The sequence below is a fragment of the Eucalyptus grandis genome, chromosome 5 (genome assembly GCF_016545825.1).
Source record: "Eucalyptus grandis isolate ANBG69807.140 chromosome 5, ASM1654582v1, whole genome shotgun sequence".
NCBI classification, from domain to species: Eukaryota; Viridiplantae; Streptophyta; class Magnoliopsida; order Myrtales; family Myrtaceae; genus Eucalyptus; species Eucalyptus grandis.
In genome coordinates, this window is record NC_052616.1 from 60,606,757 (window position 1) to 60,619,584 (window position 12,828).

At 39.5% G+C, this 12,828-nt stretch overlaps 1 protein-coding gene and 1 non-coding gene across 2 annotated transcripts; both read right to left on the bottom strand.

Moving 5' to 3' along the window:
* On the bottom strand, window positions 1–8,377 carry LOC104430617. The gene is made up of 12 exons (XR_005551590.1): window positions 8,134–8,377; window positions 3,199–3,432; window positions 3,045–3,111; window positions 2,852–2,943; window positions 2,697–2,768; window positions 1,927–1,998; window positions 1,690–1,749; window positions 1,558–1,610; window positions 974–1,071; window positions 798–897; window positions 465–568; window positions 1–327 (listed from the first exon to the last, which is right to left on the bottom strand). It is a non-coding gene; the product is annotated as a phosphoglycolate phosphatase 2 (transcript).
* Window positions 8,378–9,453: 1,076 nt separating this feature from the next.
* Window positions 9,454–12,828, bottom strand: LOC104447513 (phosphoglycolate phosphatase 2). Its single transcript, XM_010061240.3, has 11 exons — window positions 12,595–12,828; window positions 12,437–12,504; window positions 12,233–12,325; window positions 12,077–12,148; window positions 11,357–11,428; window positions 11,117–11,176; window positions 10,986–11,038; window positions 10,404–10,501; window positions 10,225–10,324; window positions 9,873–9,976; window positions 9,454–9,730 (listed from the first exon to the last, which is right to left on the bottom strand). Exons 1-11 carry the CDS (start codon window positions 12,698–12,700, stop codon window positions 9,630–9,632), a joined length of 927 nt encoding a protein of 308 aa, XP_010059542.2. The 5' UTR covers window positions 12,701–12,828; the 3' UTR covers window positions 9,454–9,629.

Sequence of the window (12,828 nt, forward strand, 5' to 3'; positions counted from 1 at the left end):
TACAAATTAGATTTCGCGGTGCATTTTTCATGTGATTTTCTATTTATCTCAGTTCACCGAATTTGTTTCCGGACTTGGTTATTGAAGAAAAGGAAAAAGAAATACAGCTGAAAGCTGTTCATGCCAGTATTCTGTGTTTCACAATAGCCAAAGGGAGAAAGGATGGACTTAGATAATCAGGCAAAGAAAGTCTGACATGCCAGAAAGACTATCACGCCTGATAGGGTCACGCTCCTAATAGATCGAGAAAGTCGGACACCTTGTTTGTGTAATAATCCGGCTGAATATCATTTGCCGGGTCTTGAAGAGCAGATAGAGTTGTCACACCTGCAGATGCAGAAGGAGCAATCAAGATATGCACTGAACACGACGAGTGAGTTTAGGAAGTTCATTGAAGACTAAAAACTAGAAAACCAAGTTTTGGGACGATAGACTTCCCCGCCCGCTAAAGATGGAGTCCCTACCTGAAAGAACAAGCAGAGTCTTGCAGCCAGCATTCTGCCCAAATAAGATATCGGAGTCCAATCGATCACCCACCATGCACATCCTGGGACAATCAATTTGGAACCTGCACCAGGAAAGGCTGCACATTCAGCGTCTTAACGATGACTCCCGCTCCACTAGCATTTCAAAAGTTTCTATACAATGGATGAAATTCAATTTGACGTTCCATAACCCAGCATTAGCGGACTCCTTTGTCTATACTTTTACAAATCTAAAATCATATGGATAGGACAATAAGGAGATTCGATCATGAGAAAGAAAGAGAAGAGTTCTGTCCCAGTTATTTTTTTTACTTCTTTAGTAAAAACTCCATCATGAAGGTTGATGGCTTCCCAACCACTATAGGCTCCTTCTGAGTTGAACTGCAGATGGCTGCAACCATACACCCAGCACCTGAAAGCCAAATATGAATTAGCTCTCAATGTTAACGATACTTTCCTGCCATTTAGCGATAGACAGAGATGAATACCAGGCCATTCTTGTAAATCAGTCATGTGCGCTACTGCATCTCGATTTGTCGCAATAAAAAGGCATCCTGGATTCTCACGGATGCAGAGAGTTCCATACCTACCATATCATTGCCCATTACTTTAGAACAAAAGGGAAAGCCAAGCATGAATTCGAAACTCAGAGCATCATTATATGCATCAAAGATCACGTTTCACTGCACAGTGTGAATCAGGGCAAGCTGTTCCAGCTTCTTCCTCATCCAAGTACAAAGGATTTCAAGATGGACAAAGAACTGGTGTACGACAAAACCTGTGGCAATTATACTCGTACTCTTAATATGACTTTCAGCAGAATGCAAAAGGAGTTCTCGAACACTGCCAATTCCCATCATATAAAGACTTCACAGTAGATGCATCAACGTAAACAACAGAAGCAATTCATCATGTCATTTCATAGTTATTGATGTAATTTCGATAAGAACTTATTCAGCATTTTCTGTTACTACAAAGTGAGAAGTCATGTCCTGGAAAACTTTCAAGAACATTGAAAGAACAGTCCAGATATGTGAATGGTAAGATGAACAAAAGATTTAGAGTTTCTCACTGAAGCTTGTAGTAGTTGATGAAGGGGTCAAGCCCAACCACGACTGCTCCAACCTAAAAAAAGAAGTTGCAAGTTCCTTCTTAGAGCAGCAAACCTAGAAGAGAAAACATATAAGACCTGAACCGCTATTACACTCTTGTCATGTTCAAAAAGGCAATTTGATTTCCACTCCGCTGTCTTTTTGCCATCTTCCTGCAAATGAAGTTGTCAATGTCGCTAGTCAGTGTGAAAGAGCCCTTTTCTCCCATTATTTCACTACCTGATTTCTTGATGTATAAAAGCAATAACGGATAGCTCAAAAGCACATTTCAGGTAACGACATCATCTCCTTTTCACTTAAAACATCATGTAGGTGAACAAGGTTCTCACCGGACCTCCAAGGCCAGTATATCCAGCAAGCTGGAGTTCCTCTATAATGCCTTCGCCACCAATCACATAAACCTGAATGACATGTTGAAAACTAACCATTAGCAAAATGGATGACTTGTATGAATAGGACTGAAGCGAAATTCCTTTTTTCTTGTCAGTAAACAGAAGAGCAATGCAAGTTAGTGGTGACTAGAATGTCCATATTCCACAACACACACTGACGAACGGAACAGTTAAGCCTTTGACATGACATGGGATCAATAATACGGATCTTCTTATTTGATCGAGCTCCCCTAATGCCATATTCTCCTAAAAAATTGTATTTTTCTGGGACAAAGCTTTGGTCTGTTTGCTCCAAGCAACTTCCACAGAGTCACATTTCTTTGTGAAGTGCTTCCACAAAGTCATATTACTATCCAAGAACCTCTATGAACCAACTGCGATGTCACATTTTTGCTACTTTTTTTGGTAAAATCTCGCAAACCACTTCCATTCCAAGATGTCTTTATGCCGTACTAGCATTCCGTATGCTACACGCTAGGCCTATTCAAGTCGTAACACTCGACTAGAAATTACAAATTTCCCGCCTTATCTAACAACTACGACTATCGGCCTATCAGGATTGCGCAAACGTTCTCACTCATAAATTAGCCGAAGGTCACTTCAACAGTTTTGTTCTAATCATTGAACTTAGCGTCTAGCGATTAATACGCCTCAAATAGAGAATGCACTATGCTTTCAGACAGGAGAATCACGAGAAGAAGCGTCACCTTCTTGTCTTGAGGAAAATCATTGACCTTCAGATACATGGCGGCCGCGAACGACGACGAGAAGATCTCATCCTGCGACCAAAAACCAATCCCAGATTTCGAAACCCCGCTTTCGATCGACAACCAACAGCAAAAGAAGAGCAACGGAAACGAACCTCGCTCACGGAAATCCCGAGAGAACCGAATTTTTGGCGTTCTCCCTCCTCGACTTCCTCGAGTTGTTCGTCACGAACACCAGCTTCTTCCCCTGCCAAATTCCCACACGCCGACAACAACCTCGGAATTTTCAAACGACACACAAGCAAATGATGAACGAGACAGGAACAGAGAGAAAGCGCAACGGTTTACTTTGGATCGGAGCAAGTCGAGAGTCTGAGAAACGCCGTCGATGAGCTTGTCTCCTTCCAGATGACACCTGGCGACGACGAAGGAAACACACGACCGGATCAGCCAAATTTCAAACGCGACGAAATGGTCCGAGGAAGTGGCGTCGGAGCCGGACCCTCGCAGTCGAAGAGGAAGGCGTCCACGGAGTCGAAGAGTTCTCGGAAGTTGCCGGAGGAGAGCGGCGGCGCCGCCGCGCCGCGCCGGCGGTCGAGCTCTCGGCTTCCATTGCTTCCTTCTTCTTCTTCGACGATGGGGGGACAAGTGGCGGAATTCGACTCTGCCCGCGCGTGCGTGCGTGCGGTTTGTCGAATGAGACCGAGGCATATGCTTTGGTGGCGTTTCTCTTGTGCTAATAGTAAAAAAATTTCATTGGACAAAAATTCTCAAAGTTGACGGACACATTTTCCTCTAACCAATTTTCGCCTCACCAAAAATTCAAAACCCAAACCGAATACCCTTTGTTAGCAGCTTGGGATATGATGTGGAGGATTAGATTTTAGTTAGGGAAAATTACAACCAATTGTGCAAATGACAATTTTTTAATTTGACCAATTTAATGCTAAAAATTTTGACGATTTGTTAATTTAGTCATTCCTATCAATTTTAATTGAAAATCACGGGTTACATGCCAATTATATCACATAGAGCCACTAGGATTGACATAAACAATTTTTATAATCCTTTTTAATTACTACAGACAAGACTCGTTGTCCGAGCTACTACATAGGATACCCTCACTAATGGTTGACAAGGGTTTGTAAGCCCTCACTGACCACAATGACAAAAAAAATTAACAAAATTAAAATAATAATAATAATTGTGTTGACGTTAGCCGTGCCACTTAAAATGATCAATTTCATATCAACGATTTTTTGTCAACAATGATTGAAATGATTAAATTGGAAAATTGTTAAAAAAAAAATTAAAACTAGATTGCCCAAATAAAAATGATTTACAATAACTTTATGACTTTTTCTATAAGTTTTTCTTTTAGTTAGGAAAATCAATATGGGATTTTTCATGAGACAAAATTTAATTCAAGGTAAATGTGTCATAAAAATACCAGTTTAGGAATTTCTTATACAATGGAAAGTAGTTTAATGGTAAGTGTGTCATAGGATACTAGTATGAGATTTTTAATAATATTAACTCTTTTTTTGCGTTGAAGTCAATTGTCGTCTAAAGGCATCTCCAAACTTACTAGTGGTGCAAAAAGTATGAAGATCCTAAATTCGCTTCACGGTTGAACTAAGAAATCACAATAATCATAACTTGATGATATCGCATCACTCATTTAAAAGATGTAGCATCTTCTAGTATGCTTTATATATTGCATGTTGAATCATTAGTTATGAAAATGATGAGCAATTAGGTCAGTTCAATCCAAAAATAAACTTAATCGGTCTTGCCTAATCAGGTACTAACCCGTTCACATGAACCAAATAGGCTCCGGGGTAAAAAATATGGTACACTAACCTTGACTAGTTCAATTCCCAATTTTATATCGCAAATCATCAAGGCCGATTTTAGCTTATTTTTCTTTTTTATTATACGTTGGAGATGAGTTTAAAACTTGAGAAGGTTAGAATACACAAATGCCTTAACCACAATGCCATAATTCATTTACGTGGTATGTTTCCCTAAAATAATATTTGTTTCACTTAAATTTAGGCCAAATTCTTGGACAATCCTAGAATTGGTTCGGTTCCCGATTTCAAAAATCAAGAACCAACTCTAATAGGATAGGTTCTTGATCAAGTATCTGAAACTTACCCCTTCTAGAATCAATTACGCTAGTAACAAAACTTAATTCCCAACATATGAATAGATGAGATGCTTTAGTTTCATAAAAAGTAAATTAGCTTTTGTCCTTTCTGTGGTCTAGTTATTTGTCGCTACATCTTTTTATTTTTGACCTTTTCCTTCTACTTTGACTCTTAGATCAATTTTGATGTTGGACCTCTTTCTTTAACCAGAATAGGGAAAATTACCAAAAAATTTCTAAATCAATTGTATTTATGCCGACTCAGTCCAAAACATTTCAATTTTGCCAATTTAATTGTAAACATTTTTTATAATTTGTCAATTTAATCCGTTTAATCAATTTTGGTTGAAAATTACTAACCTAGATACCAATCGTTCTACTTAAGATGGTTGACACTAATGTGAACAATTTTTATAAATTTTTCTAATTTTTTTCTTTTTCTATTTTGTTTGCTTTCTTTTTTTCATTGTGCTGGTGAGAGTCACCGATGGCCCTTGTCAAAAAATAATTTAAAAAATAAAAGAAAAAGAAAAATATTCAAATATTCAAAAAAATAAAAAAAAAATTTACAATGATAGTGCCACGTAAGACGGCAATTCTAGTATAATTAGATGGAATAACTCAATTGAGAATTTACCAAAATGTTTAATATTAAAATTGATAAAATTGAAATATTTAGAATTGAATTTGCACAAATACAATAGGTTTAGAATTTCTTTAGTAATTCTCCCAACGTAGAGATCATGAATCTTGAATAACACATGCATGGTCCTGTTTTAGATCAAGTGGAAATTCTTTTCACGAAATAATCTTTAAAAACAATTGTCAATACAATATCTTTTCCGGCTTTAATTAATAAATTGATGTCGGAATTGAGATTAGCTGCCTATGATTACGCGATAATAATCGGGGTTGACACTGATCATGCGAAGTCTAATTTAGGAAATAATCTGGGAAGTGACCTACTTCAAGAAAGTTATCTACTTAGCATTACTCCTTATCCTACTCGAATGTTTCCTTTTGCTCTTCCTACAACGTTAACCTGATCGAGACCTACCACAGCTAGGATCACTCCAAGGTCTGCTTAAATAGGAACTCGAAACCTCTTCTTCAGTCACCATGACACTAAGCAAAGAAGAGTTCAGGAACCACACGGCGAATCAGCCTTCCAATTCCAATAGTCAACGCCACCACCCAAGGCAAAGATTTTCTCGTCAAGAATGGCTCCAAGCCTTCTCAAGAACCGTACAATTTTCCCTCCGACGAGGAGTTCTTTGCTTTGCTCATCAACTTCCAATGGGATGCGGCGGAGTCGAGCTTAGTCGACGCTCTAGCGCCGGCTGCTACTTCCAAAGGCAAGGTTTGCAGCCATGGGGCTAGCAAGAAGGGCTGTGCAGCTAGATTGGACCCTGCTTGGTTCGGGGTTGATCTTAACCTCTCGGACTTTCTGCAAGTCATACGCATGGAGCATCAAAAGAGTCATGGCAAAGAATGATTTTCTTGTAAAATCTTTGAGGTCGTGAGAGATTTAGCCTCTCGGGGTTTAGTTACTAAATCACGACAAATTCCGGAGTAGTAATACTAAACTTGTGAATCTTGTACTGAGAATCGAATTGAATCGTAGAGTTTGGCAAAACATATAAGATTCTGCAGCCCGTTGGTTTTGGAAAGGTTTCTGTGTATAGAAAGATCGTCCCGTTGGTTTTGTAAGCACAGCTCCTGCTCCTGCTATGTATATGATAATAATTCTTAACCTAATTAAATGACAGTTTTTGCCGGAACAACATATGTTTAAATATATTTTACTAGCCAGATGGTGATTTAAGGGAGATAAGAATGAAAAGGACCAAAAAAAAAAAAAATCTTATTAGCATAGTCAGATGAAGTGGGTTTGCATGATCTGACGGTAGATATAAGCTACGCTCACATGATCCTAGTGGATCTATTACTTGCCCGTGATAATGTATCAACGAATGTGGATTTCTCACATGTTCGTCATCATGACAAGTGGCCTTCGGGTTTGTGCATTTGTTCAAAGAAAGAAAAGCTTATGTTCAATTTACATCTTTCTCTATGATCATACATATTCACTTTACCTTGTCACACGGCTTAAATGGAAAGTTTTTCAAATGGTCAGTAATTATCTCACAAAAATTTCATATGATATTAAAACAGAAAAATAACACCATCAGATCTATTGTCAGGCACTACATCTTTCTTTTTCTTTTTTCTTTTGACCTTTTGCTTCTACTTTGGTTCTTAGATCAATTTGGATATTCAACCTCTTTCTTTAACCTGGATCGAGAAAGTTACCAAAAAAGTTTTGAACCTATTGCATTGTTGCCGATTCAATTCTAAGCGTTTTAATTTGGTCAATCTAGTCGTAGACCCTTTTTACAATTTGCCAATTGAGCTTTTTCAACCGATTTTAACTGAAACTTATTGACATGGATGTTCATCGTGTCACTAAAATTGCCAGTTCTTATGTGGACAATTTTTAAAATTTCATTTTTTTTTCCTTTTTTTCTTGCTTTTATTTCATTTTGCCAACTAGGGTCACCATAGTCGCTAGTGGCCCTTGTTGGCACAATGAAAAAAATACAAAGAAAAAAGAAAAAAATTTGAAAAATTTACTAGAGTTGTTGACATTAGTGCGGGCAATGTCACGTAAAACGGCCACCATCTACATTAGCGTTTTCTAGTTAAAATTGATCGAAATGACTCAATTGACAATCTATCAAAAGGTTTATGAATAAATTGGCATAAATAAATAGATTTAGGACTTAGTTTAGTAATTATCCCAATCTGAAACAAATGCATGCGTGCTCCTGTTTTAAGATCACGTGGAATTCTTTTCACAATTTTTTGTTTTTCAAACAGTTAATAGTCGAGTATACAATATCTTCTCCAGCTTTGATTATCTATGATAATTTGATGCCAGAATTGGGAATAAAAGCTGATGAGTACGCGACAATAACTAGGCTTGACGCTGATCATGAGAAGTCTAATTTAGGAAATAATCTGGGAAGTGAGATCTAATTCGACAAAGTGATCTACCTAGCATTACTCCTAGTCCGAGTCGTATGTTTCCTTTTCCCCCTTACAACGTTAATCAGTTCGAAACTTACTAGAGTTAGGATTCATCCAAGCACTGCTTAAATAGGAACCCGAAATCTCTTCCTCAGTCACTGCGACACTTACAGAGATGAGTTCACGGGCCACAATCATCGGAATCACCCTTCCGATTCCAATGGCCAGGACCACCCAGGACAGAGATTTTCTAACCAAGAACTGCTTTAAGCCTTCTCAAGAGCCGTGCAATCTTCCCTCCGATGAGGAATTCTTCCATGCGCTCGTCGACTTCCAATGGGATACCGCGGAGTTGAGCTTGGTCAAGGCTCCTGCACTGACGGCTATCCCCGACGGCAAGGATCGTGGCAGCCACAGGGAGCAAGGATGGCGTTGCAGCTAGATTGGACCCTGCTTGGTTTGAGGCTGATCTTAGCCTCTCGGACCTTCTGCAAGTCATCCGCATGGAGCATCAAAAGAGTCGTGGCAAAGAATGAGTTTTAGTGCAAAATCTTTGGGATTGTGAGTGATTTTGCTGTGTTTGAACTTTTTTACCTAAATGTTGACATGAATTTTGTTAATAGTTTCATCCCATTACAACTTGCTGTGTTGATCTTTGTTTAGTTACCAATGACGATAAATCAGTCGGAATACTAAACTGAATCTTGAATGAGAGTCAAATCGAATTGTAGAGCTTGACCAGATAAGTTTTTGTGTTTCAAGAAGTGTAGGACATGTTTCTGTGTAATATCTTCTGTCTATAAAAAGATGGTAGCCCGTTGGTTTTGTAACCACAAGAATCGTGTTTTAAACATACAAAGTTTAGTCAGATTGCAAAGCATAATATTTTATTTTATTTTTAAGCTGTAACATACACAATAAAAATACGATAGAATTCCATCAGTTTCGGTCGAATCAATTGGTATGAGTCCAATTGTACATCCGATAGTGAATTTACTAGTCTCTTTGCAATTCAGTAGATTATAAGTTATCTTATTGACACATATCGTTTTGACCTCAAATCAAAACTAAACCATAAGTACGATTGGTGAATCAGTCTAGTAGCTATTCCGGAAACAGCAATGTGCATAATGAATGGTGAATCGATTCTAGTCTCTTTGCAATTCAGTAGATTATAAGTCATCTTATCGATACATATCGTTTCAACCTCAAATACTAAACCATAAGGAACGATTGGTGAATCGATTCTAGCAGCTATGGTAAGTTCTCAGGAAACATGTTCTGTTGTAATATGCATAATGAATGGTCTAACTAGCTCCTCTGACATGAATTCATCTTTCCTATTTCTAAAGGACATCCAATCTCACCTGGCAAAACTCATGATGTAACTTCAACTGAACAAGCTCTGCTAGCTTGGGTCTAACATACGCCTTCCTGCAAAGAACCCCTTTCCATATATACACAGTCAACAAAAAGCATGGACATATGTAATAAATTCAGGGGAACGAATTGAAGCCATTCGCCTTACAAATTAGGCTTTGCGGTATATTTTTCATGTGATCGTCAGTTTATCTCAGTTCACCGAATTTGTTTCCGGACTTGGTTATTGAAGAAAAGGAAAAAGAAACACAGCTGAAAGCTGTTCATGCCAGTATTCTGTGTTTCCCTATTGCCAAAGGGAGAAATGATGGACTTAAATAATCAGGCAAAGAAAGTCTGACATGCCAGAAAGAATATCACGCCTGATAGGGTCACGCTCCTAATAGATCGAGAAAGTCGGACACCTTGTTCGTGTAATAATCTGGCTGAATATCGTTAGCTGGGTCTTGAAGAGCAGATAGAGTTGTCACACCTGCAGAAGCAGAAGGACCAATCAAGATATGCACTGAACACCACGAGTGAGTTTAGCAAGTTCATTAAAGACTAAAAGCTAGAATTATTGAAGAGTTCTAGGACGACTGACTTTCCCACCTGCGAAAGATGGGAGTCCCTACCTGAAAGAACGAGCAGAGTCTTGCACCCAGCATTTTGCCCAAATAAGATATCGGTGTCCAATCGATCACCCACCATGCACATCCTTGAACAATCAATTTGGAACCTGCACTAGGAAAGACTGCTCATTCAGCATCTTAATGATTACTCACGCTCCACTAGCATTACAAAAGTTCCTATACAATGGATAAGATTTAATTTCACGTTGCATAACCCAGCATTACCAGACTCCTTAGTCTGTACTTTTACAACATCCTTCAAATGTCTAAAATCATATGGACAGGACAATAAGGAGAGATAAAGATCCAATCATGAGAAAGAAAGTAAAGAGTTCTGTCTGAGAATTTTTTTTACTTCTTTAGTAAAAACTCCATCATGAAGGTTGATGGCTTCCCGACCACTATAGGCTCCTTCTGAGTTGAACCGCAGATGGCTGCAACCATACACCCAGCACCTGAAAGCCAAATATGAGTCAGCTCTCAATGTTAAGGATACTTTCCCGCCATTTATCAATAGAAAACAGAGATGAATACCAGGCCATTCTTGTAAATTAGTCATGTGTCCCACTGCATCTCGATTCGTCGCAATAAAAAGGCATCCTGGATTCTCACGGATGCAGAGGGTTCCATACCTACCATATGATTGTCTATTACTTTAGAACAAAAGGGAAAACCAGGAAAAAATTAAATACTCAGAGCACCATTATATGCATCAAAGATCACATTTCAGTGCATTGTGTAAATCAGGACAAGCTGTTACGGCCTCTTCCTCATCCAATTACAAGGATTACAACATGGACAAAAACTGGTGTACAGCAAAACCTGTGGCACTAATACTTGAACTCCCAATATGACTTTCAGCAGAACTCGAAAGGAGTTCTAAAACACTGCCAATTTCCATTATACAAAGACTTCACAATAGATGCGTCAACATAAACGACAGAAGCAATTCATGATGTCATTTCATAGTTATTGATTTGTAATTACAGCAAGAACTTTTCAGCATTTTCTGTTACTACAGTGTGAGAAGTCATGTCCTGGAAAACTTTCAAGAACATTGAAAGACCAGTCAGATAATGTGATAGTAAGATGAACAAAAGATTTAGAGTTTCTCACTGAAGCTTGTAGTAGTTGATGAAGGGGTCAAGCCCAACCACGACTGCTCCAACCTGAAAAAATAAGTTGCAAGCTCCTGCTTAGAGCAGCAAACCTAGAAGAGAAACACACAAGACCTGAATGGCTATTACACTCTTGTCATGTTCAAAAAGGCAATTTGATTTCCACTCTGCTGTCTTTTTGCTGTCTTCCTGCAAATGAAGTCATTGATATCACTAGTTAGCACTATGAAAGATCACTTTTTTCCCATTATTTTGCTACCTGATTTCTTGACATATAAAAGCAATAACGGATAGCTCACATGCCCATTTCAGGTAACAACATTGTCTCCTTTTCACTGAAAACATCATCTAGTTGAAAAAAGTTCTCACCGGACCTCCAAGGCCAGTATATCCAGCAAGCTGGAGTTCCTCTATAATGCCTTCGCCACCAATCACATAAACCTGAATGACATGTTGAAAATTAACCGTTAGCAAAATGGATGACTTGTATGAATAGGACTGAAGAAAAATTCCTTCTTTTTCTTGTCAGTAAACAGAAGAGCAACGCAAGTTAGTGGTGACTAAAATGTCCATATTCCACAACACACACTGACGAACAGATAGTTAAGCCTTTGACATAACATGGGATCAATAACATGAATCTTCTTATTTGATCGAGCTCTCCCAATGCCATATTCTCCTAAAAAATTGTAGTTTCCTGGGACAAAGCTTTGGTCTGTTTGCTCCAAGCAACTTCCACAGAGTCACATTTCATTGTGAAGTGCTTCCACAAAGTCATATTACTATCAAAGAACCTCTATGAATCGACTGCGACATCACATTTTTGCTACTTTTCTCAGTAAAATCTCACAAACCACTTTCGTTCCAAGATGTCTTTATGGCCTATTCAAGTCGTAACACTCAACCAAACATTACAAATTTCCTGCATTATCTAACAACTACGACTATCAGCCTATCGGGATTGCGCAAATGTCCTCGATCACAAATTAGCCGAAGCTCACTTCAACGGCTTTGTTCTAATCATCGAACTTAGCGTCTAGCGATTAATACGCCTCGAATAGAGAATGCACTATGCTTAAGAAGCCTCACCTTCTTGTCCTGAGGAAAATCATTGACCTTCAGATACATGGCGGCCGCGAACGACGACGAGAAGATCTCATCCTGCGACCAAAAACCAATCCCAGATTTTCGAAACCCCGCATTCGATCGAGAACCAACAGCAAAAGTACAGCAATGGAGACAAACCTCGCTCACGGAAATCCCGAGAGAACCGAATTTCTTGGCGTACTCCTTCCTCGACTTGGTCGAGTTGTTCGTCACGAACACCAGCTTCTTCCCCTGCCAAATTCCCACGCGCCGTCAACAACCTCGGAATTTTCGAACGACGCACGAGCAAACGACGAACGAGAACGGAACGTAGAGAAGACGCGACGGGACTGGACGGTTTACTTTGGATCGGAGGAAGTCGAGCGTCTGAGAAACGCCGTCGATGAGCTTGTCTCCCTTCCAGATGACACCTGGCGACGACGAAGGAAACACACGACCGGATCAGCCGGATTTATTCAAACGCGACGAAATGAGCCGAGGAAATGGCGTCGGAGCCGGACCGTCGCAGTCGAAGAGGAAGGCGTCGACGGAGTCGAAGAGCTCCCGGAAGTCGCCGGGGGAGAGCGCCGCCGCCGCCGCGCCGGCGGTCGAACTATGGACTTCCATTGCTTCCTTCTTCTTCTTCTCCTTCTTCCTTCGGAGTTTCGAAATCAGCGAATCGACAGAGGGGGAGGTCCGACGATGGGGGGAGACGTGGCGGAATTCGATTCTGCCCGCGCGTGCGTTCGGCTTGA

Excerpts from the sequence above, each read along its gene's own strand:
- LOC104447513 (XM_010061240.3), bottom strand. The coding sequence starts at position 12,700 with ATGGAAGTCCATAGTTCGACCGCCGGCGCGGCGGCGGCGGCGCTCTCC. Across the intron at positions 11,429-12,076 it reads ATTTTCCTCAGGACAAGAAG|GTTTATGTGATTGGTGGCGA; the intron begins GTGAGGCTTCTT and ends CATGTCATTCAG. Across the intron at positions 10,325-10,403 it reads TAATTTACAAGAATGGCCTG|GTGCTGGGTGTATGGTTGCA; the intron begins GTATTCATCTCT and ends TTTGGCTTTCAG.